The sequence below is a fragment of the Hyla sarda genome, chromosome 1, assembly GCF_029499605.1.
Source record: "Hyla sarda isolate aHylSar1 chromosome 1, aHylSar1.hap1, whole genome shotgun sequence".
NCBI lineage: Eukaryota > Metazoa > Chordata > Amphibia > Anura > Hylidae > Hyla > Hyla sarda.
In genome coordinates this window covers 240,492,119-240,513,677 of record NC_079189.1, presented here as the reverse complement: position 1 = coordinate 240,513,677, position 21,559 = coordinate 240,492,119, and the positions used below count along the sequence as shown (strand labels likewise).

At 44.5% G+C, this 21,559-nt stretch overlaps 1 protein-coding gene across 13 annotated transcripts in view; it reads right to left on the bottom strand.

The window, feature by feature from the left end:
* Positions 1 to 4,351: 4,351 nt before the first annotated feature.
* Positions 4,352 to 21,559, bottom strand: part of TEX15 (testis expressed 15, meiosis and synapsis associated) — a 153,999-nt gene continuing 136,791 nt past the window's right edge. For all 13 annotated transcript variants that reach the window (XM_056569470.1, XM_056569449.1, XM_056569483.1 and 10 more), the window contains 2 exons: positions 17,029 to 17,999; positions 4,352 to 4,918 (listed from right to left, as the gene is read on the bottom strand). In XM_056569470.1, the coding sequence (XP_056425445.1) occupies positions 4,905 to 4,918; positions 17,029 to 17,999 (985 nt within the window). In that variant the 3' untranslated portion in view covers positions 4,352 to 4,904. The remainder of the gene's footprint in view (positions 4,919 to 17,028; positions 18,000 to 21,559) is intronic.

Genomic DNA, 21,559 nt, shown 5'->3' with positions numbered 1-21,559 from the left:
GTACATGGATAAAAGAGGGGTGTAAAGGAGTGTACATGGGTGACAGAGGGGTATAGAGGAGTGTACATGGATCAAAGAGGGGTGTAGAGGAGTGTACACGGGTGACAGAGGGGTATAGAGGAGTGTACAGAGGGGTATAGGGTAGTGTACGTGGGTGACAGAGGGGTGAAGAGGAGTGTACATGGGTGACAGAGGGGTGTAGAGGAGTGTACATGGGTGACAGAGGGGTGTAGAGGAGAGTACAGAGGGATGTAGAGTAGTGTACATGGGTGACAGAGGGGTGTAGAGGAGTGTACATGGGTGACAGAGGGGTATAGAGGAGTGTACATGGGTGACAGAGGGGTGTACATAGGGTTGTAGAGGAGTGTACATGGATAAAAGAGGGGTGTAAAGGAGTGTACATAGGTGACAGAGGGGTATAGAGGAGTGTACATGGATCAAAGAGGGGTGTAGAGGAGTGTACACGGGTGACAGAGGGGTATAGAGGAGTGTACAGAGGGGTATAGGGTAGTGTACATGGGTGACAGAGGGGTGAAGAAGAGTGTACATGGGTGACAGAGGGGTGTAGAGGAGTGTACATGGGTGACAGAGGGGTGTAGAGGAGTGTACATGGGTGACAGAGGGGTGTAAAGGAGTGTACATGGGTGACAGAGGGTTGTAGGGGATTGTACAGAGGGGTGTAGAGGAGTGTACATGGGTGGCAGAGGGGTGTAGAGGAGTGTACAGAGGGGTATAGAAGAGTGTACATGGGTGACAGAGGGGTGTACATGGGTGACAGAGGGGTGTAGAGGAGTGTACATGGGTGACTGAGGGGTGTACAGAGGGATGAAGAGTAGTGTACATGGGTGACAGGGGTGTAGAGGAGTGTACATGGGTGACAAAGGGGTGTACATGGGTGACAGAGGGGTATAGAGGAGTGTACATGGGTGAAAGAAGGGTGTACATGGGTGACAGAGGGGTGTATAGGAGTGTACATGGGTGACAGAGGGTTGTAGGGGATTGTACAGAGGGGTGTAGAGGAGTGTACATAGGTGACAGAGGGGTGTAGAGGAGTGAACATGGGTGGCAGAGAGGTGTAGAGGAGTGTACATGGGTGACAGAGGGGTGTAGAGGAGTGTACATGGGTGACAGAGGGGTGTACATGGGTGTACAAGAGTGCACATGAGTGACAGAGGGGAGTAGAGGAGTGTACATGGGTTACAGAGGGGTGTAGAGGAGTGTACAGAGGGGTGTAGGGAGGTGTACAAGGGTGACAGATGGGTGGACAGGAGTGACACGGTTGTAACAGAGGGGTGGACAGGGGTGACAGAGGGGTGAATAGGGGGTGGACATGGGTGACAAGGATGTGGTCAGGGGGAAGGACAATGGAGGGTGTACATTGGTGACAGAGGGCTGGATGGGGGGGTGGACATGGATGACAGGAGGGTGGACATGGGAGACAGGGGGTCAGAGGGGTGGACAAGGGTGACAAGGGGGTAAAAGAGGGACAGGAGTGACAGAGGAGTGTACTGGGGTAACAAAGGGACAGATGGGTGAACAGGAGGGTGGACATGGGTGACAGGGTAGACGGGGGTTAACATGGGTGACAGGGATGGACAGGGGAGTGGACAAGGCGGAGATGGACAGGAGGGTGGACATGAGTGACGGGATGATAGGATGGTGGACATAGGTGAGAGGGGGGTGGACATGTGTGGCAGGGGGGTGGACATGGGTGACAGGGGGGTGGACATGGGTGACAGGAGGGTGAACAGGGGTGTGGACATGGGTGACAGGAGGGTGGACATGGGTGACAGGGATGACAGGAGGGTGAACAGGGGTGACAGGAGGGTGAACATGGGTGACAGGGGGGTGAACATGGGTGACAGGAGGGTGAACAGGAGGGTGAACATGGGTGACAGGGGGGGTGGACAGGGGGATGAACAGGGGTGACAGGAGGGTGAACAGGGGTGACAGGAGGGTGAACAGGGGTGACAGGGGGGTGGACATGGGTGACAGGGGGGGGTGGACATGTTTTATAACATTATTACGGACAGTGTACACACCTGACATCCTAAACTGCCCATGGTGTGGGATGAGTATGGACTGGATTGGTGTTTCCCAACCAGGGTGCCTCCAGCTGTTGCAAAACTACAACTCCCAGCATGCCTGGACAGACCTAGGCTGTCCGAGCATGCTGGGAGTTGTAGTTTTGCAACAGCTGGAGGCACCCTGGTTGGGAAACACTGGACTGGCGGGGGTTTGAGGGGGGCCAGACATGGGTGACAGGGGGGGGGGGTAGACATGGGTGACAGGGGGGGTAGGACATGGGTGACAGGGATGGACAGGGAGGTAGACAAGGCGGACATGGATGACAGGGAGGTGGACATGTGTGACGGGGGGGGGGTGCAGAGGGTGGACCTGTGTGATGGGCGGGGGGGGGAGGGGGGTGAAGAGGGTGGACCTGGGTGGCGGTGGGGGGGTTTGGACAGGGTTGAAAAGGGGTAACGGGGGGGGGGGGGGGGGGAGGGTACGGTACCTTAAGCAAGCCATGCCGCGCATCTTGCAGTTCCACGGCAGTCCGGCGCAAATGCAGCTCGCTCCGCCGTCGGGCACCATTTTCGTCTCACTGCGCCGCAAGGGGGAGGAGGAGGGGGGTTTTGACGCAGGGAATGCAGGAGGACCCTGTGTGCGCAGTGCGCATGCAGGCTTCCCTTCCCCCCTGCGCGCAGGCCGGGGCGGGACATTTGAAAAAATAAAAAATAAATCTCGCCAAAATCATTGCTCTAACGATACGATTTTGGCGCCCACGAGGCCCCTTTTAGGGCGAGGCCTTAGGCGGCCGCCTAAATCGCCTAATTAGAGAGCCGCCTCTGAGTTCCAGTATAACATGGTGTCATCTCCAAATTGCTGTAAAAATGTGGATTACAGCAATTCTCTATGGTAATAAATATTGTGTTTACATCAGTGGTGGGCAGTGTATTTGAATTCTTCTTATTGAGCTTGTCCTATGTTATGCCTACAAATAAGTGCTAAATAAGTCACCACAGTTCTCAAGATCTGGTCTTAGGAACAATTACATTCTAAGCTAATTACAACCAGTTTATTTTATAAAATTATATATTGGCTTTAAAACCTAAGAATTTTATGCAACTTTAACCCCAAGGGCATGTTTTTTTTATTTTTATTAGTTTTATTGAACAGTAAAAAAAAATGTGCACAAACATCAAATTCAATACGACAGCGTCCCTTGCGAAGGAGCAAGGTAGTAGTCAGAAATACCATAAATAGGGCAGAATAAGAAAAGCAAGGAATACACTCATGCTTACATAGATACATTAGAATACTCATGACAAAAAAGGAAGCACAACCTAAGACAGGCGGGAGTGTACATGGATAAGACCAGTCATCATGCTTGATAACAGGTATTTAGGGGACGATGGGTAGCCCCTTGGGAAACTTTTCAGGGAAGGAGATGGGCAATAAGGTCATCCCTAGCAGCCCGGAAGTCAGGTACTGTATATTGGGTGAGTGTTGGGGACCAAATCCCCCCCCAAACTTTTTGAAAGGACATGTTGTCTTAAACTAACTACGGTATTTCACTTTTTAATCGCTGCTCAACATATAAGGATGCTGACTTCATTTTTCATTTAAGAGCTGAAAAGTGTTAATTCAGTTTTCTAATACAAGACAGCAAACACATAACCATTACCGTATTTATCGGCGTATAACACGCACTTTTTAGGCTAAAATTTTTAGCCTAAAGTCTGTGTGCGTGTTATACGCCGATAAGCCGCTGCAGTTCAATGATTTAAAGCGGGCGCTTTAAATCAATGAACTGCAGCGGTTTTGCAGGTGCAGAGAAAGCCAGCGCTGCCGGCTTCTCTGCCCCTGCCTGTCCTGGGGTCTAGAGCCCTGCTGCCGGCCCTTCTCTCCCCCTGGCTATCTGCGCCGCTGCCTGTTCGCTCCCCCTGACTATCGGTGCCGGCGCCCAATTGCCGGCGCCGATAGCCAGGGGGAGAGAAGCGGCGCCGACAGCCAGGGGGAGAGAAGGGGCAGCGGCACCCATTGCCGGCGCAGATGCCCTGTTGCCTCCCCCCATGCCCGGTTGCATAATAACCTGTTGACGGGGTCGGGTCCGTGCTGCTTCAGGCCTCCGGTGTGCGTCCCCTGCGTCATTGCTATGCGCTGCACGGCGCGGCGCACAACGTCAGTGCGCCGCGCCGTGCATAGCAACGACGCAGGGGACGCACACCGGAGGCCTGAAGCAGCGCCGGCACCGATAGTCAGGGGGAGAGAACGGGCAGCGGCGCAGACAGCAAGCGGGAGAAAAGCGGCGGCAGCAGGGCTCTAGACCCCAGGAAAGGCAGGGGGAGAGAAGCGGGCAGCGACGGCCTCTCTCCCCCTGCCTTTCCTGGGGGTGTATCGGGGTATACACGCGCACACACACGCACCCTCATTTTAAAATGAGGGTGCGTGTTATAGGCCGGTGCGTGGTATACCCCGATAAATACGGTATTAAAAACACAAAATCTTTCAAATGTAAATAACAATTACAAAACAACACAATCATATATTGTGACTCCTAACAAACAAATCTATAAAATAGTCATAGACACTTTAAACAAATGCCCTGAGGAAAACTCTTGTATAAAAAATGGAAAAATATATAAAAATAAGTATTTTGCTTATAAAAATGAAATACTGGCGAGACATCTTAACTTTAGAGAATATAATGCAAAAACATACAAAAAAGTTAGCACAGGCAAGAAATGTGCCACAAACTACAAATGTCATTGGCATAAATAGTACTACTGCAAGTAGTCAACTGCAAATGTTTTGCAATTAAAATTTCAGATATTGAATCCAGAGATCATTGTCTTGTTTCATCTTTTTATCTTGTTTCATCTTTCATCGTGCTTTCTTTATTATTGCCAAGAACCTGCAAAGATAATACAAATGTAAATAATAGAAAAAACATGAAGACTTTGTCCTAGAGATTCAGGATGTGCAGTATGAACATTGGTAAACAAATGCCAACAAAAGTCCTATATTTAGTATGTTATAATTTGTTGCCCTTTTCACTACCTATTTTTTTGTGTAGGGGCAGAGACCAGGTCAGAAATACTTATTTTAAATAGGCTATTAAAGGGGTACTCCGGTGGAAAACTTTTTTTTTTTAAATCAACTGGTGCCAGAAAGTGAAACAGATTTGTAAATTACTTCTATAAAAAAAAAAAAAAAAAATCTTAATCCTTCCAGTACTTATTAGCTGCTGAATACAACAGAGGAAATTATTTTCTTTTTGGAACACAGAGCTCTATGCTGACATCAAGACCACAGTGCTCTCTGCTGACATCTCTGTCCATTTTAGGAACTGTCCAGAGCAGCATGTTTTCTATGGGGATTTTCTCCTACTCTGGACAGTTCTGGACAGAGGTGTCAGCAGAGAGCACTGTGGTCATGATGTCAGCAGAGAGCTCTGTGTTCCAAAAAGAAAATAATTTCCTTTGTAGTATTCAGCAGCTAATAAGTACTGGGAGGATTAAGATTTTTTATAGAAGGAATTTACAAATCTGTTCACACTGAGGAATTCAAGAGGAATAATTTCGGTCAGGAAATTGTTGCCTTCTCCATCAAGCGGAATTCAAGCGGGAATGAAGGAGGAGGTTATTTAATCTACTTTTCTGAATTCCGCTTGAAAACGATGTCGGGCAGATTTTTTTTTTACCATTGACTTCTATTGGATTCTGCTCGCGGATTCAGCTTGAAGAATGAACATCGTCGGAATTCTGCTAGCAGAATTTCCGCAGTGTGAACAGGACAACATTAAAGGGATATTCCAGGATTTTCTTTTATTTGACTATGCTACAGGGGCTGTAAAGTTAGTGTAGTTCATAATATAGTGTCTGTACCTGTGTGTGACGGTTTTCTCACAATTCTTCTGTGATTTTAACCCCACTATTTATTTTTACCAGTATACAAAATGACTGTTGTCTCTGATTATTCCCAGCTTGCAATGCGGCCGAGACCTGAGTCACTAGTCAGCAGATGACAGGGAGCCTGTCTGCTTCAATGGGTGGAGGGATCAATCTGCAACAGCTGTAGGCACCCTGATTGAAAACCACACTGATTTGAATGGATGCAGCTCATTTATGTTTCAATGGGTGGGGTGGCTGATGTGTGGGAGGGAGGAAAATGGCATTGTGGGATTTTTAGTCCAAAAAATGAAAAGTCAAACAGGAAATACTAGTTCACAAACAGCTAGCCACAGTGTTATGGTAATCTCACAGCATAGCCATTTAGCCCCAAGACAAGTGCAGATCCTTCCTAAGCATGTCCATTACTGTCTGCCAGGTACGTACTAAAATCACCATATGGTGGATAACCCCTTTAAAGTCAATGGGCGGAGGAGATGTGCATTAATTTGAAGAGGAGAATTCAAGAGGAATTACTCAAGTAAATTCCTCTTGAATTACTCAGAGTGAATGCACCCAAACTTTCTGGCACCAGTAAAAAAAATAAAAAGTTTTCCACCTGAGTACCCCTTTAACTTGCAAGCGCAGCAGGTATATGCCGTTTTGAAGAGGCTGGGTCAATAGTGCTGTAGTTATATTCTCTTACTTGTTCATTAGATTTTAAAGTAGAAGGAAGCCTTTCTCAGTCACAGTAGTATCCTTCAGAACAGGTGTCTTGCTGACTTAAAATCTAATGAACAGTAATATAAGCTTCCCTCTTTACACATGAAAGGTCTGGTCCTCAGCAAATTGGAGAGAAGGGGGGAGCGAGGAGGAAGCTATGCTTTCAATAAGTGTGACGCGATGTTACAGCTACAAGGGAGAGAGCACAGTTGATATGGAAAATCTATGCATTATTCTTTGGGTCAATATGATTAAAATGATACCCATGATTACATACTTTTCTATTACTGTTGCGCTTAAAAAAAAAATCGCACACTGTTTAACCAAATTAGTATGTTTAAAATCCCCCTATTATAAGGGGACGGTATGAGGGCTCATTTTATGCGCCGTGATCTGTACTATTTATACCATATTTGCTTATATAAAACTTTTAATACATTTTAAATTTTTTTGGTAATAAAATGTTATAAAAAAGTACGGTAGCTATTTTGGACTTTTTTTTTACGTTCATGCCGTTCACCGTACGGTATCATTAACATTTTATTTTAATAGTTTTTTTTTTTACACTTTTTGGGGTGAAATAGGGAAAATGGGACAATTTACAATTGGGGGAGGGGGGAGGTTTCAATTTTTTTTTACTTTTATTTCTACACTTTAATAGTCCCCATAGGGGACTATTTATATCAATCATTCGATTGCTAATACTGATCAATGCTATGTATAGGACACAGCACTGCTCAGTATTATTGGTCATCTTCTGATGCCTCAGATGCCGTGATCAATACAGATCACAGCATCTGCAGCATTGCGGACACAAAAATGGATGATCGGATCACCCGCAGCGCTGATCATCCAGCATGGCAGCCGGAGGGCCCCTCACCTGCCTCCGCTGCCTTCCACGGGTCTTCTGCTCTGGTCTTTCATTCTGATTCCGAGATAGTTTTTTCGTGACATGTTCTACTTTATGTTAGTGGTAAAGTTTTGTCGATACTTGCATCATTTCTTGGTGAAAAATTCCCAAATTTTATGAAAAAAATTTAAAATGTTGCATTTTTCTAACTTTTGAAGCTCTCTGCTTGTAGCAGCAATTTTCATATTTTTTCGATAATTTCAAAATCTGAGTTTTTCAGGGTCCAGTTCAGTTTGAAGTTGATTTGAAGGTCTTTATTATTAGAAATTCCCCATAAATGACCCCATTATAAAAACTGCACCCCTCAAAGTATTCAAAATGACATTCAGAAAGTTTGTTAACCCTTTAGGTGTTTCATAGGAATAGCAGCAAAGTGAAGGCGAAAATTCAAAATCTTCATTTTTTACACTTGCATGTTCTTGTAGACATATTTTTAGAATTTTTACAAGGGGTAAAAGGAGAGAAATCCCCCCAAAATTTGTAACCCAATTTCTCCTGCGGGGAAGTAGAGGGCTCAGAAGGGAAGGAACGACAATGGGATTTTGGAGAGTGAATTTTGCTGAAATGGTTTTTGGGGACATGTCACATTTAGGAAGCCTCTGTGGTGCCAGAACAGCAAAAAAAAATAAAAGAATAAAAAAAACACATGGCATACTATTTTGGAAACTACACTCCTCAAGGAACGTAACAAGGGGTCCAGTGAGCCTTAACACCCCACAGGTGTTTGATGACTTTCGTTAAACTCGGATGTGTAAATGAAAAAAAAAAATTTCACAAAAATGCAGTTTTTTCCCCAAATTTTACATTTTTACAAGGGTTCATAGGAGAAAATGCCCCCCAAAATTTGTAACCCCATCTCTTCTGAGTATGGGAGTACCCCATGTGTGGACGTCAAGTGCTCTGCTGGCACACTACAATGCTCAAATGAGAAGGAGTCACATTTGACTGAAATGGTGTTTGGGAGGCATGTCACATTCAGGAAGTTCCTATGGTGCCAGAGCAGAAAAAAAAAACCACATGGCATTCTATTTTTGAAACTACGCCCCTCAAGGAACGTAACAAGGGGTACAATGAGCCTTAAAACCCCACAGGTGTTTGACTAATTTTCGTTAAAGTTGGACGTGAAAATTTAAAATTCGATTTTTTGCAAAACTGTTGCAAAACTACAACTCCCAGCATGCACTGACACATAAGTACAACTCCCAGTATCCACGGTCTGTCAGTGCATGCTGGGAGTAGTAGTTTTGCAATAGCTGGAGGCACACTGGTTGGAAAATACTGAGTTAGGTAACAGAACCTAACTGAAGGTTTTCCAACCAATGTGCCTCCAGCTGTTACAAAAGTACAACTCCCAGTATCCACGGTCTAACAGCGTGAGGTACATTGTTTGGAAAACCTTCAGTTAGGTTCTGTTACCTAACTCAGTATTTTCCAACCAGTGTGCTTCCAGCTGTTGCAAAACTACAACTCCCAGCATGAAGGGCATGCTGGGAGATGTAGGTATGCAAAAGCTGGAGGCATGCAACTACAACTCCCAGCATTCTGAGACAGCCATTTGCTGTTCGTGCATGCTGGGAGTTGTAGTTATGCAAGATTTGGAGGGCCACGGTTTAGAGACAACCGCACAGTGATCTCCAAACTGTGGCCCTCCAGATGTTGCAAAACTACAAATCCCAGCATTCCCAGACAGAAAACTGCAGTGTGGGAATGCTGGGAGTTGTAGTTTTGCAAGATCTAGAGGGCCACAGTTTGGAGACCACTGCACAGTGATCTTCAAACTGTACCCCTCCAGATCTTGAGAGGCCACAACTCACCTACTGGCTTCCGTCATCAACAGGATCGGGGGACCTCCATCGCCGCTGAAAGGACAGTTCCCCCACTCTGCCCGGACTACCGTGCATGGGCAGAGCAGGAGAACCGAACTTTAACCCCCCCTGCCCCTGATTTGATATTGGTCGGTCGCTTCTGACCGACCAATAGCAGGGATAGGAGGGGTGGCACCTCTGCCACCTCATTCCTATCCCTTCAGGGGGATCGGGGTTGTCTTGGACAGCCCCGACCCCCCTTATTTTCTGGGTCACCGGAGACCCGTATGACCCAGGTGTTGGCAAGGGATGCCTGCTAAATGATTTTCAGCAGGCATCCCGTTCCGCTCACCGCCCGGTTACCGGCGGTGAACAGAAACTCCGAGGGCATACAGGTATGCCCTTGGTCCTTAAAGGTTTACTCCCGTGGAAACCTTTTTTTTTATCAACTGGTACCAGAAAGTTAACCTCCCTGGCGGTATGATTTTGTCTGGAAATTTGTACCAAAAGCGGTACAATTTTTTGCACTGAATTTCACATCTCCCCCGTCACATTCCCCCTCCTCTTGTCACATCCCCCCCTGTCACATTCTCCCCCCTCCTTGTCACATTCTCCCCCCTCCTTGTCACATTCTCCCCCTCCTTGTCACATTCTTCCCCCCCTGTCACATTCCCCCCCTTCATGTTACATTCCCCTCCCCCTGTCACATCCCCCCGTCACATTCCCCCCCCTTGTCACATTCCCCCCTCTGTCACATTCCCCCCCTGTCACATTCCCCCCCTGTCACATCCCCCCCCCTTGTCACATCCCCCCCCTTTGTCACATTCCCCCCTTTGTCACATTCTTCCTCCCCCCGTCACATTCATCCCCCCCCCCCCCACCCTTCTCACCTTGTCTTGTCCTGCAGCAGCACTGGGTTTGCCGGGCAGATTTCAGCCAGTTCAGCCAATCACAGGCTTTACACCACTGCGACCTGTGATTGGCTGAAAAGTGAAAGGTCCTGTAAGATGAATAGTGAAGAGAGCAGGGATCGGAGCGCACGGAGGGGAACGACATCTGCAGGGACCGGGACTAGGTAAGCAAAAGTTTTTTTTTATTTTACTCCTTTTTCCTTTTACACTTAGCTCAGTGTTTTTCTAACAGGGTGCCTCCAGCTGTTGTGAAACTACTACTCCCAGCATGCCCAGACAGCCTTTGGCTGTTCAGGCATGCTGAGAGTTGTAGTTTTGCAACAGCTGGAGGCCCCCTGGTAGGGAAACACTGACTTTTAGTATTTTTCTTTACCTGCTCTGGCCGGCCCCTGCCACGGGAGCCGACCAGAGCAGATAATCGCATGTTTTCCCGGGGGCCGCATCGCTATATCGCATTGCTTTTGCGATATATCGTGCAGCCCGGCCGGCAACTCTGAAATTCTACCCCGAGTATGACCGATCCTGGCAGGGAAAATTAACCCAGAGTCACTCTCGGGATTACCGCTCAGGAGGTTAAACATATTTGTAAATCACTTCTATTAAAAAATCTTAATCCTTCCAGTACTTTTTAAGGGCTGTATACTAAAGAGAAATCCAAAAAACAAATGCATTTCCTGTGATGTCCTGACCACAGTGCTCTCTGCTGACCTCTGCTGTCCATTTTAGGAACTGTCCAGAACAGGAGAAAATCCTAAAATGGACAGAAGAGGTCAGCAGAGAGCACTGTGGTCATGACATCAGAGGAAATGCATTTCTTTTTTGGATTTCTCTTTAGTATACAGCTAAAAAGTACGGGAAGGATTAAGATTTTTGTCTGGCACCAGTTGATTTAGAAAGAAAAAAAAAGTTTTCCACGCGGTCGATTGCCGAAAACAAAGCCGACCGGAGACTGCGGTTCACTCCGGTCGGCTCATAGACATGCATTAAATACGGTTCTCGAATACGGCTGAGTGCGCGCGCCGTGATTAAGCCCCACCCCCTCCTCCCAGCCGTATACGGGAACCGTATTTAACGAAACGTGGTGTGAACCCAGCCTTAGTAGGGTATCATTTTAATCGTATGAACCTACAGAATAAAGATAAGGTGTCATTTTTACCGAAAAATGTACTACGTAGAAACGGAAGCCCCCAAAAGTTACAAAACAGCGTTTTTTTTTTTCAATTTTGTCTCACAATTATTTTTTTTTCCGTTTCACCGTAGATTTTTGGGCAAAATTACTGACGTCATTACAAAGTAGCATTGGTGGCGCAAAAAATAAGCAATCATATGGATTGCAAAATTGAAAGAGTTATTATTTTTTAAAGGCAAGGAGCAAAAAATGAAAGTGCAAAAACGGAAAAAACCCCGGTCCTTAAGGGGTTAAGTCCCAGGAGCACTCACTTTATGAATCTGCATTAATAATAGCTAAATGACTCAAGATTGCGGTTGCCTTTATGCATTTTTCACTTCATGATCTCAACAGTCTGAGCAAAGTAAAGTATTTACAAACTGCTTTGTTTGGAAAGGTAAAATCCAACCACCAACCACAATGTGGCCACAGATTTTTGGGATCTAATTTTGGGGCATAAGTTGTATGTTTTGTCATCAGTTTTACAACCATAAATTAATAAAAGCTGTAAAATGACATGTTATTCTTATTCTGTAGGTCAACACTATTACAAAGATAACCAATTTATATAGATTTTGTTTTATTTTACTACTTTTTAAAAAATTTAAACCTTAACATCTATAGAAATTGGTTATCTTTGTAATGCTTAAAATTGTCCTATAACTTTCATTTTTCCATACACAGGGTTTTATCAGGGCTATTTTTTTGCAATGAGATCTGTAATTTTCAGCAGTTCAATGTTTGTTTAAATGGGATTTTTCCACTTTTGCCATTTTCTTAGATGGAACGTGATCACAAACCCCTGAAATTCTGGCATTTGGTATTTTTTTCTTTTATGCCATTCACCGTGGGATTATTAGCATCATATTGTAACAGTTTGGACAAGTGGAATGCAGCGATACCCAATATGTTTATTTTTATTTTAATAGGAAAATGGGAAAAGGGAAGTGATTTAAACTTCTCGTATGAAAGGGGTTAATGTATATTTGTAAAACATTTATTGTACTTTTTTAACACTTTATTAGTACCCCTAGGGGACTTATATGAGCCATCAGCAGATACACACGTGTCCTGCATTGATCCATCAAATCTACGCTCTAATGGTAAAACATGTTGCTGGCAGGCTCTATCAATAAAAGAGCCATGGCAGCGTTGAAAGGCCAGGTAAGGCCTCGACTGTTGTGAAAGAATCGCTACCAATGACACCACCAACAGTTTTAACCCCTTCAGGACACAGGGCACACAGGTACGCCCTGACGTCCTGGTACTTAAGGACCGGCGGTGAACGGAACGGGATGCCTTCTTAAATCATTTTCCCCCGGAAAAAAAGGGTGATAGGTGGCACTGGTGCCACCTCACGATCGTCCTGATTTGTGGGCCGTTACCGGCCGACAAAACAGGACTCCTGCTGTGGGGGTGTCCCTAACGGCACCTGCTCCGCCCCTATTCCAGAGGGCGAGAGCGGGTGGTGGGAACTCTCACCTGCTGGGGAGGCCCCCGATCCCCGGCGTTGAGATCGGGGCCCCAAGCTGTGGAGGATGCAGAAGAAGCGGTGGGAATATGGAGGATCCGAAGGACTGAGGCAACAGCAGAAGGTAAGGCCGTGCCTCCTGCTGTTGCTTAGCAGCAACTCCCAGCATGCACAAAAGGGCATGATGGGAGTTGTTGTTGAGTAACAGCAGAAGGCAAAACTACAACTCCCAGCATGCCCTTCAGTAGTTTGTACATGCTTTGGGTTGTAGTTATGAAACAGCTGGAGGCACATTTTTTCTATGAAAAAGTGTGCCTCCAGTTGTTGCATAACTACAACCCCCAGCATGCATGGTCCCAGCATGCCCTTCGGCTGTCAGTGCATGCTAAGAGTTGTAGTTTTGCAACAGCTGAAGGCATGCTGGTTGTGAAACACAGAGTTTGTTACCTAACTTGGTGTTTTGCAACCAGTGTGCCTCCAGCTGTTGCATAACTACAACCCCCAGCATGCACGGACAGCCAAAGGGCATGCCGGGAGTTGTAGTAGTGTGCCTCTAGCTGTTGCATAACTTGTTGCATGTCACAGCATGCCCTTAGGCTGTCAGCGCCTGCTGAGAGTTGTAGTTTTTGCAACAGCTGAAGGCACACTGGTTGCGAAACAGTTTGTTACCTCAGTGTTTCGCAACCAGTGTGCCTCCAGCTGTTGCATAACTAGCATGATGAAGCGGTTTTTACCGCAAAACGAGTTGCACTGTGGGTAAATAAACTGTTTGCTCCCAACAAGATCCAAGCACCTGCCTGATCCTGTGGTTTTTCTCGGAGGAGAAATTGTGGTTGTTTATATCTATCCCAGGAGCGGCTGCTAGATCGGAGAACACCCTTTCTCTATATGCCTTTACCATTGTTGTGTTTAGCTGAGTACAACCACCGCAGGTGAGCATATTTCATTATCGTTCACCGATTCTTTATATATACGGTATCACACTATGGAGCGCTTTCCTTTGTTTTAGCTGATGTGTGTTTACAAAGTCCCCATGGTGCCAGAACAGTGAACCCCCCCACATGTGACCCCATTTTGGAAACAAAACCCCTCACGTAATGTAATAAGGGGTGCAGTGAGCATTTACCCCCCACAGGTGTCTGACAGATTTTTTGAACAGTGGTCTGTGAAAATGAAATATTTAAGTTTTCATTTGCACATCCCACTGTTCCAAAGATCTGTAAATGCCATTGGGGTGTAAATGTTCACTGCACCCCTTATTACATTACGTGAGGGGTTTAGTTTCCAAAATGGGGTCACATGTGGGGGGGGTTCACTGTTCTGGCACCATGGGGGCTTTGTAAACGCAGATGGCACCCGACTTCTATTCCAACTAAATTCTCTTTCCAAAAACTCAATGGCGCTCCTTCTCTTCTGAGCCCTGTAGTGTGCCTGCAGAAAACTATACATCCACATATAGGGTATTTCCATACTTAGAAGAAAATGGGGTTACAAATTTTGGGGGGCATTTTCTCCTATAACCTCTTGTAAAAAATTGTACATTTGGGAAAAAACTGCATTTTAGTGAAAAAAAAAACACATTTTCATTTACATATCCGAATTTAACGAAAAAGTCGGCAAACACCTGTGGGGTGTAAAGGCTCACTGTACCCCTTGTTATGTTCCTTAAGGGGTGTCGTTTTCAAAATGTGTGTTTTTTTTTTTTTTTTGCTTTTATGGCACCATAGGCGCTTCCTAAATGTGACATGCCCCCCAAAAACCATTTCGACAAACTTCCCTCTCCAAAATCCCATTGTCGCTCCTTCCCTTCTGAGCCCTCTACTGCACCCACAGAGCACTTTACATACACATATGAGGTATTTCCTCACACGAGAGAAATTGAGTTACAAATTTTGGGGGGCTTTTTCTACTTTTAAGCTTTGTAAAAATTCAAAAACTGGGTCTACAAGAATATGCAAGTGTAAAAAATGAACATTTTGAATTTTCTCCTTCACTTTTGCTGTAATTCCTGTAAAAACACCTAAAGGGTTAAAGGAAAACGGTCACCCGTTCTATAACCTCATACAGTGGGTTATAATGCAGGTGAACTGGAAACCAATGCAGGGTCTGCTATACCTACCTGCAGTCCGGAGCCCCGATCCTACAAAGGTCCCCCTCTTCCAGCGCTGACTTGTGCTTTGAGGCGGGCCAGCCAGCTAGATTTAAATAATCATAAGCACCGGTCACATGAGCGCTCAGTAGGCACGAGCACTCACGTGACCAGCGCTTATTAATATTTAAATTCAGCCGGCGGGCCTGCCTCAAAGCGCAAGTCAGCGCTGGAAGGGAGTATTTTGGAGGATCAGGGCTCCTGACTGCAGGTAGTTATAGCAGTCCGAGACCTTGCATCCTCTTGTTCACCTGCACTATAACCCGGTGTATCAGGTTATATTGCTGGTGACCATTTTTCTTTAACAAACTTTCTGAATGCCATTTTGAATACTTTGAGGGGTGCAGTTTTTATAAAGGGGTAATTTGTGGGGTATTTCTAATATGAAGGCCCCTTAAATCCACTTCAAAATTGAACTAGAAAATTCAGATTTTGAATATTTTTTTTTTAATTGCTGCTGAACTTTGAAGCCCTCTGATGTCTTCCAAAAGTAAAAACATTTCAACTTTATGATGTAAACATAATGTAGACATATTGTATATGTGAATTAATATATAATTTGTTTGGTATGTCTATTTTCCTTACAAGCAAAGAGCTTCAGATTTGGAAAAATGCTAAATTTTCTAATTTTTCATGAAATTTTGGAATTTTTCACCAAGAAATGATGCAAGTATCAATGAAAATTTACCACTATGTTAAAGTCACATATGTCACAAAAAAATAACCTCGGAATCAGAGTGATTAGGAAAAGTATCCCAGAGTTATTAATGCTTAAAATGACAGTGGTCAGATGTGCAAAAAATGCTCTGGTACTTAAGGTCATAATGGGCTGTGTCCTTGTTTTAGTTCTTGGTTGCGGTAAAAACTAAAAAGTAACCCATACCAAGCTACCCCAATCCCCTGCTACTGTCGTTTTCATAGTATAAGTCCCCAGTGTTCTTTGCTTCTTATGAATTGGTAGAATAGTCATTTCCTGCACCAATAATAAGCAGAAAGCACTGAGAGTTGTCAAATTGCAGTAGTAGGGGATCGGGAAAGTGAGTATGAATAAAGCATCCTGTTGTGAAAACCCCTTTAATTTTGTGCATCTGTTATCCATGCATTTAGATACAAAAGGTTTTTGGCACACATTTTGCTATGCATCACATGCCAAAAAATGCATACAATGCTCGTCCCATAGTTTTTTATGGAAATGTAGGTCAGGAGAACAATATCTGTGACTCTTATATATATCCTTCAGCACTGGACCCACACTGCGTACTTCATACGTTCTCCTAAACTACGCCATGGAAACAGAATGCCTGACGCTATGTTATGCTGCCTCAGTGAGCATAAAGTGATAAGTTCCCTTTTAAGAGATGCTGCTGGTTTACGTCTTTCATTTATACACATTCATCAATGTAGGATACACTATGGTCAAATCTATAGAAATCTATCAACGCAACTCTTTAGAACCCCTACTGTAAAAAAACAAAACAAAAAAAAAACATGTTAATAGAAGGATTCCATCTTTAGAAAAAAAAAAAAAGGGGTATTCTTACTTAAAACCTTTTATCTTACCATTTCCAGGATAGGGAATGAGTGTCAAATGGGAGGAGGTTCATATGCTGAGACCTCCCGTGCTCTCAAAACATGCATGCTGCCACTCCATCCATTGTTTATGGGAGCAACGAAGACAGTCGGTTACAGCGACCAGCTCTCTAATGCTCCCATAGACAAAAAATGGAGCAGTCTCCCTTATGCGCAGCCTGCTGTTCCATTCTAATGGAAGACTTGGGACCCGGTTTTGAGATCATAGTGGTCCTGTGTATAAGCTATGTGTTTTTAGTTTGAATACCACTTTATCTATCCTAAAGTCAATGTTCCATAAACATCACAAAGCCATTAAAGCTAAGAGGACAGTTGTTTAATTTCATCACAAACACTTTGACATTTATTTTTTAAATAACTTATATGCTGTCTCAAAAGCACAGATATTTAAGTCCATATTTACTTACTCCATGGCCAGCCTGTATTTCCAGTAGAACTATAAGAGTATGGATTTGGCACTGGATTCTGATTTGAAGAAGAGGATGGATCTGCATAATTGTATGGCAAATTGGCACCAAAGGGGCCAGAAACTGAATACATCTGTGCTTGAATCTGTCCATTGAAATCAGAGTAAGGCTGGTTTGTATTATAGGAATTTGGCACTGCAAATGCAGATGACTGATTATAAGGATTGGTTGACTGTGTATTGTAGGAAACATGTGGGTATCCTTGAGTTACTCTCCCAGCATTATTGCCATTTTGATACCAGTAATAAAAGGAATATTGCCAAGGACTAGCAGAAACAGGGAACTGTGGATACTGACCACCGGCTGTTGGAATTGACTGACTATCCCAGGTGGTAGATTTACCATTTTGAAGTTCCTCAGTTCCAGTAGGCTTTATGTCGTTCATTCTTTGTTGTTCTTCAGTTGCAGAATTAAGTTGTATCATGTTTTCCTGTTCCTCCGATGAGCTAATGTCACTGGAACACACAATACTCATATTGTCATCTAATGAAGGATCCTTTTCTTCAGGTGGTATTCTGACATTTTCTGATTCTAAAGGAATTTTGGAATCTGGGACACAGGTAAAGGACCCAGACTCTATACTATCTGCCTGAGGTTGAACCTTTGCATCCAAAGTTAGCTCACATTTGTCTGTAGCAAGTAAGGATTCTTGACATTTACCAGCTAAAGAATAGTCTTCTTTAAATATTTTTAAAACATTCTTAAATTTATTCTGGTCTGATATTCTTGTTTTGCTGTCCATCCTGTCTGTTCTTCCAACTTCTAAAGCAGAAGTTATATATTCTCTTCTATGCTTTGGACTTGTACTGAAACCTAACTTGCTTTCCCTCAGTTGTGAACCATTTAAACAATCTTTTTTCACACCATGCCGGTTTTCGTGTACAGTGGTAAGCATTTCGAATTTCTTTGGTCTAAAATACATAAAAGGATAAAAATCAACCATTTAATTCATGAAAGGATATGAACCGATTTTCTCAGTAAAGCATTCACATTTACACTTCTTGTGACCTCATTTCCAGGCATAATCGGTGCATATTTTAAAAAATGCACCAAATTTTATGCTGTGTGAACCCAGCCTAAAAATTACTCATATCTAAAGATATCTATCTATATCTATTTATCGTTTACCAATGCTGACAAAGAAACATGCCGGCTCTGTACTCGGTCAGAAACTGAAAGTACATAGTTACCATACATTTGGATTCAGGTGCATTTTCATTATACATTCAAAAGATAAAAATAATGTTGCACAACAGAGGAAAGTCGGGGTGGCACCACTGCACAAACCAATACACCTAACACTATTCAATCAAAATAATTCCACAAAAAATCAAGGTACAAAAACAATGCAGGATATAGGGGTGTCATGAATAATCAATGAAACTATTGTAAAGGTCGAAAGAGAGGCTATTGGCACTCATCTATTAAAACGTCTTCCATATTTATTTAAAAACAGCTGGCCGCTAGTAGGGGCAAACGAAAAGCGCATCAGTTGTGGTGTAGGCAACAGAGCCGTTTTGCGGCCTCCAAAGAAGGCAGGAGACGTCAAATAGGCTTTGTTGCCTACACCACGCTCAGCCTTGGCTGATGAGCTTTTGGTTTGCCTGTGCTGACGCCAGCTGTTTCAACTTTTGAAAAGTTCGGTTCACTGGACGCGCCTAACTTCGGTCAGTTAGGCTCTGCTCGACTCGAACGGCAATAAAATAAGACCCTAAAAACCTTTATAACACTGCCTAACAGCTCTAAATCCCTGTCTAACACTGATAGGAATGTATTCAAGCAGTTTTAAAGTGTTTTTAAGGCTCAGTTATGGCAAAATGCGGTAACTCATGGTAACTATTACAGCTCGCCCATTTTTTAGGCTTTTTCACACCAAAATAAAGCGGCATAAGGTATCCCTGGTTGTCGGTAGATGCCTGACTGTGTTAATATGCACAAAGAGCATGCATGGGAAGATGAAGTGGCTTTTTCCAAGCATGCCAAATATTATCCCGTTTTTTGTGGATGATGGGTTATTACATGTAGGCCTGGCCGGAAGTAGGGTTACTCATAGTAGCCAGCGTACAGCAGGTGGTGGGTGACCGATGTTTCTAGCGTACAGCATGAGATGGTGTACCTATATCCATAGCGGACAGCAAGAGATTGTGGACTGATAGTAGCAGGAAGGTGGTAGTTTTTAACCCCTTAGGGGTTTCACCTTAAGGACTCAGCAAATTTTCGTTTTTGCATTTTCACTTTTTCCTCATTCCTTTTTAAAAATCACAACTCTTTCAATTTTGCACCTACAGACCCATATAAGGGCTTGTTTTTTGCATCATCAATTGTACTTTACAATGACATCACTGATTTTAGAATATAACCTGCGGCGAATACAAAAATTTTTTTTATTTGTGGGGTGAAATAAAAAAAAAAACGCCATTTTGTAAATTTTGGGGGATCACGTTTCTACGCAGTGCAATATTTGGTAAGAATTACAGCTTTTTTTTATTCTGTAGGTCCATACGGTTACAAGGATACCCAATTTATGTAGGTTTTATATTATTTTAATACTTAAAAAAATTATAAGCTACATGCACCAAAATTAGTATGTTTAAAATTGGCATATTATGACCCCTATAACTTTTTTATTTTTCCGTGTACGGGGCGGTATGAGGGCTCATTTATTTCGCTGTCATCTGTAGTTTTTATAGGTATTTTTGTTTTGATGGGACTTTTTGATCGCTTTTTATAAATATTTTTATGGTATATGAAGTGACCAAAAATGCATAATTTTGGACTTTGGTACTTTTTACGTGTACGCCATCGACCATGTGGTTTAGCTAACATTATATTTTAATAGTTCAGACATTTACGCACACGGCGATACCACATATGATTCATTTTATTCTTTATTACATTATTTTATTTTAAAAATGGGAAAAGGGGGGTGATTTAAACTTTTAATAGGGAAGAGGTTAATGAACCTTTATAAAAAAAAAATTCTACACTTTTTTTTTTTTTTAGCCCCCCCGTGCCCGGCATTAGCCATGGGCCCTAGCTGCCCGTAGCAACATGTAAACATTACACACTGTGCGCATGATAAGTAAATGGGCAACAACCTCAAACATGCATAAATGCAAGCGTAATGTAAAACAATACAAAATGTGTGTTACGATTGAGCAGGCTGGAGGTGGATCCTCTGTGTCAGAGAGGGATTGGCGTGGACCGTGTCGGTGGACCGGTTCTAAGTTGCTACTGGTTTTCACCAGAGCCCGCCGCAAAGCGGGATGGTCTTGCAGCGGCGGTAGCAACCAGGTCGTATCCACCGGCAATGGCTCAACCTCTCTGACTGCTGAGATAGGCATGGTACAAGGGATAAGGCAAGAGCAAGGTCGGACGTAGCAGAAGGTCAGGGCAGGCAGCAAGGATCGTAGTCAGGGGCAACGGCAGGAGGTCTGGAACACAGGCTAGGAACACTCATGGAAAGGCTTTCACAGGCACAAGGGCAACAAGATCCGGCAAGGAAGTGCAGGGGAAGTGAGGTACTATAGCCAGGGAGCAGGAGGAAGCTAATTAGGCTGATTGGGCCAGGCACCAATCATTGGTGCACTGGCCCTTTGAATCTTAGAGAGCTGGCGCGCGCGCGCCCTAAGGAGCGGAGCCGCGCGCGCCAGGACGAGACAGCCGGGGACCGGACAGGTGAGTGACTTGGGATGCGATTCGCATCCCCGCCGGCAATGTCAGTGCAGCGCTCCCGGTCAGCTGGTCTGACCGGGGCGCTGCAGAGAGAGGGACGCCGCGAGCGCTCCGGGGAGGAGCAGGGACCCGGAGCGCTCGGCGTAACAGTACCCCCCCCCCCCCCCTTGGGTCCTGAAAATTCTTTAATCGAGAAGACATCTGAGGACCCGGAGACAGGAGTAGCTTTCTCTCGGCACTTGACTTCAAAGGGTCCAAGATAACGTGGTCCCAGATTAAAACTGGGGACACGGAAGCGGATATACTTGGCGGAGAGCCACACAAAGACAGGAGGAGTTCTTCTTTTTTTGTCGGCATGCTTCTTCATCCGGGATGAGGCTAGTATGAGGGATTTTTGAGTCTTTTTCCAGACGGTGGAGAAGCCCCGGGAAACCTCATCAACAGCGGGCAAACCAGAAGGCGTGGGAGTGGGGAGGGAGGGAAGAGGGTGAAGCTTGGCACGGGGCAGAGTGTTAACAGGACGGGGGCTATGAGGAGGAGACACAGCATAGTCCTGATAGGCCTTGGGGAGACCAGGTAAAAGAGGAGACACTGAGGTTTGACTGACGGGACTGGGAGCAGACGTGAGGCATTTTTTGTGGCAAGAAGTACCCCAGCTCTTGATCTCCCCAGAGGTCCAGTCAAGGGTAGGAGAGTGGCGTTGGAGCCATGGCAGACCGAGGAGGACTTCAGAGGTGCAGTTGGGCAAAACAAAAAGTTCAATTTTTTCGAGATGCAGTTTAATGCTCATGAGCAG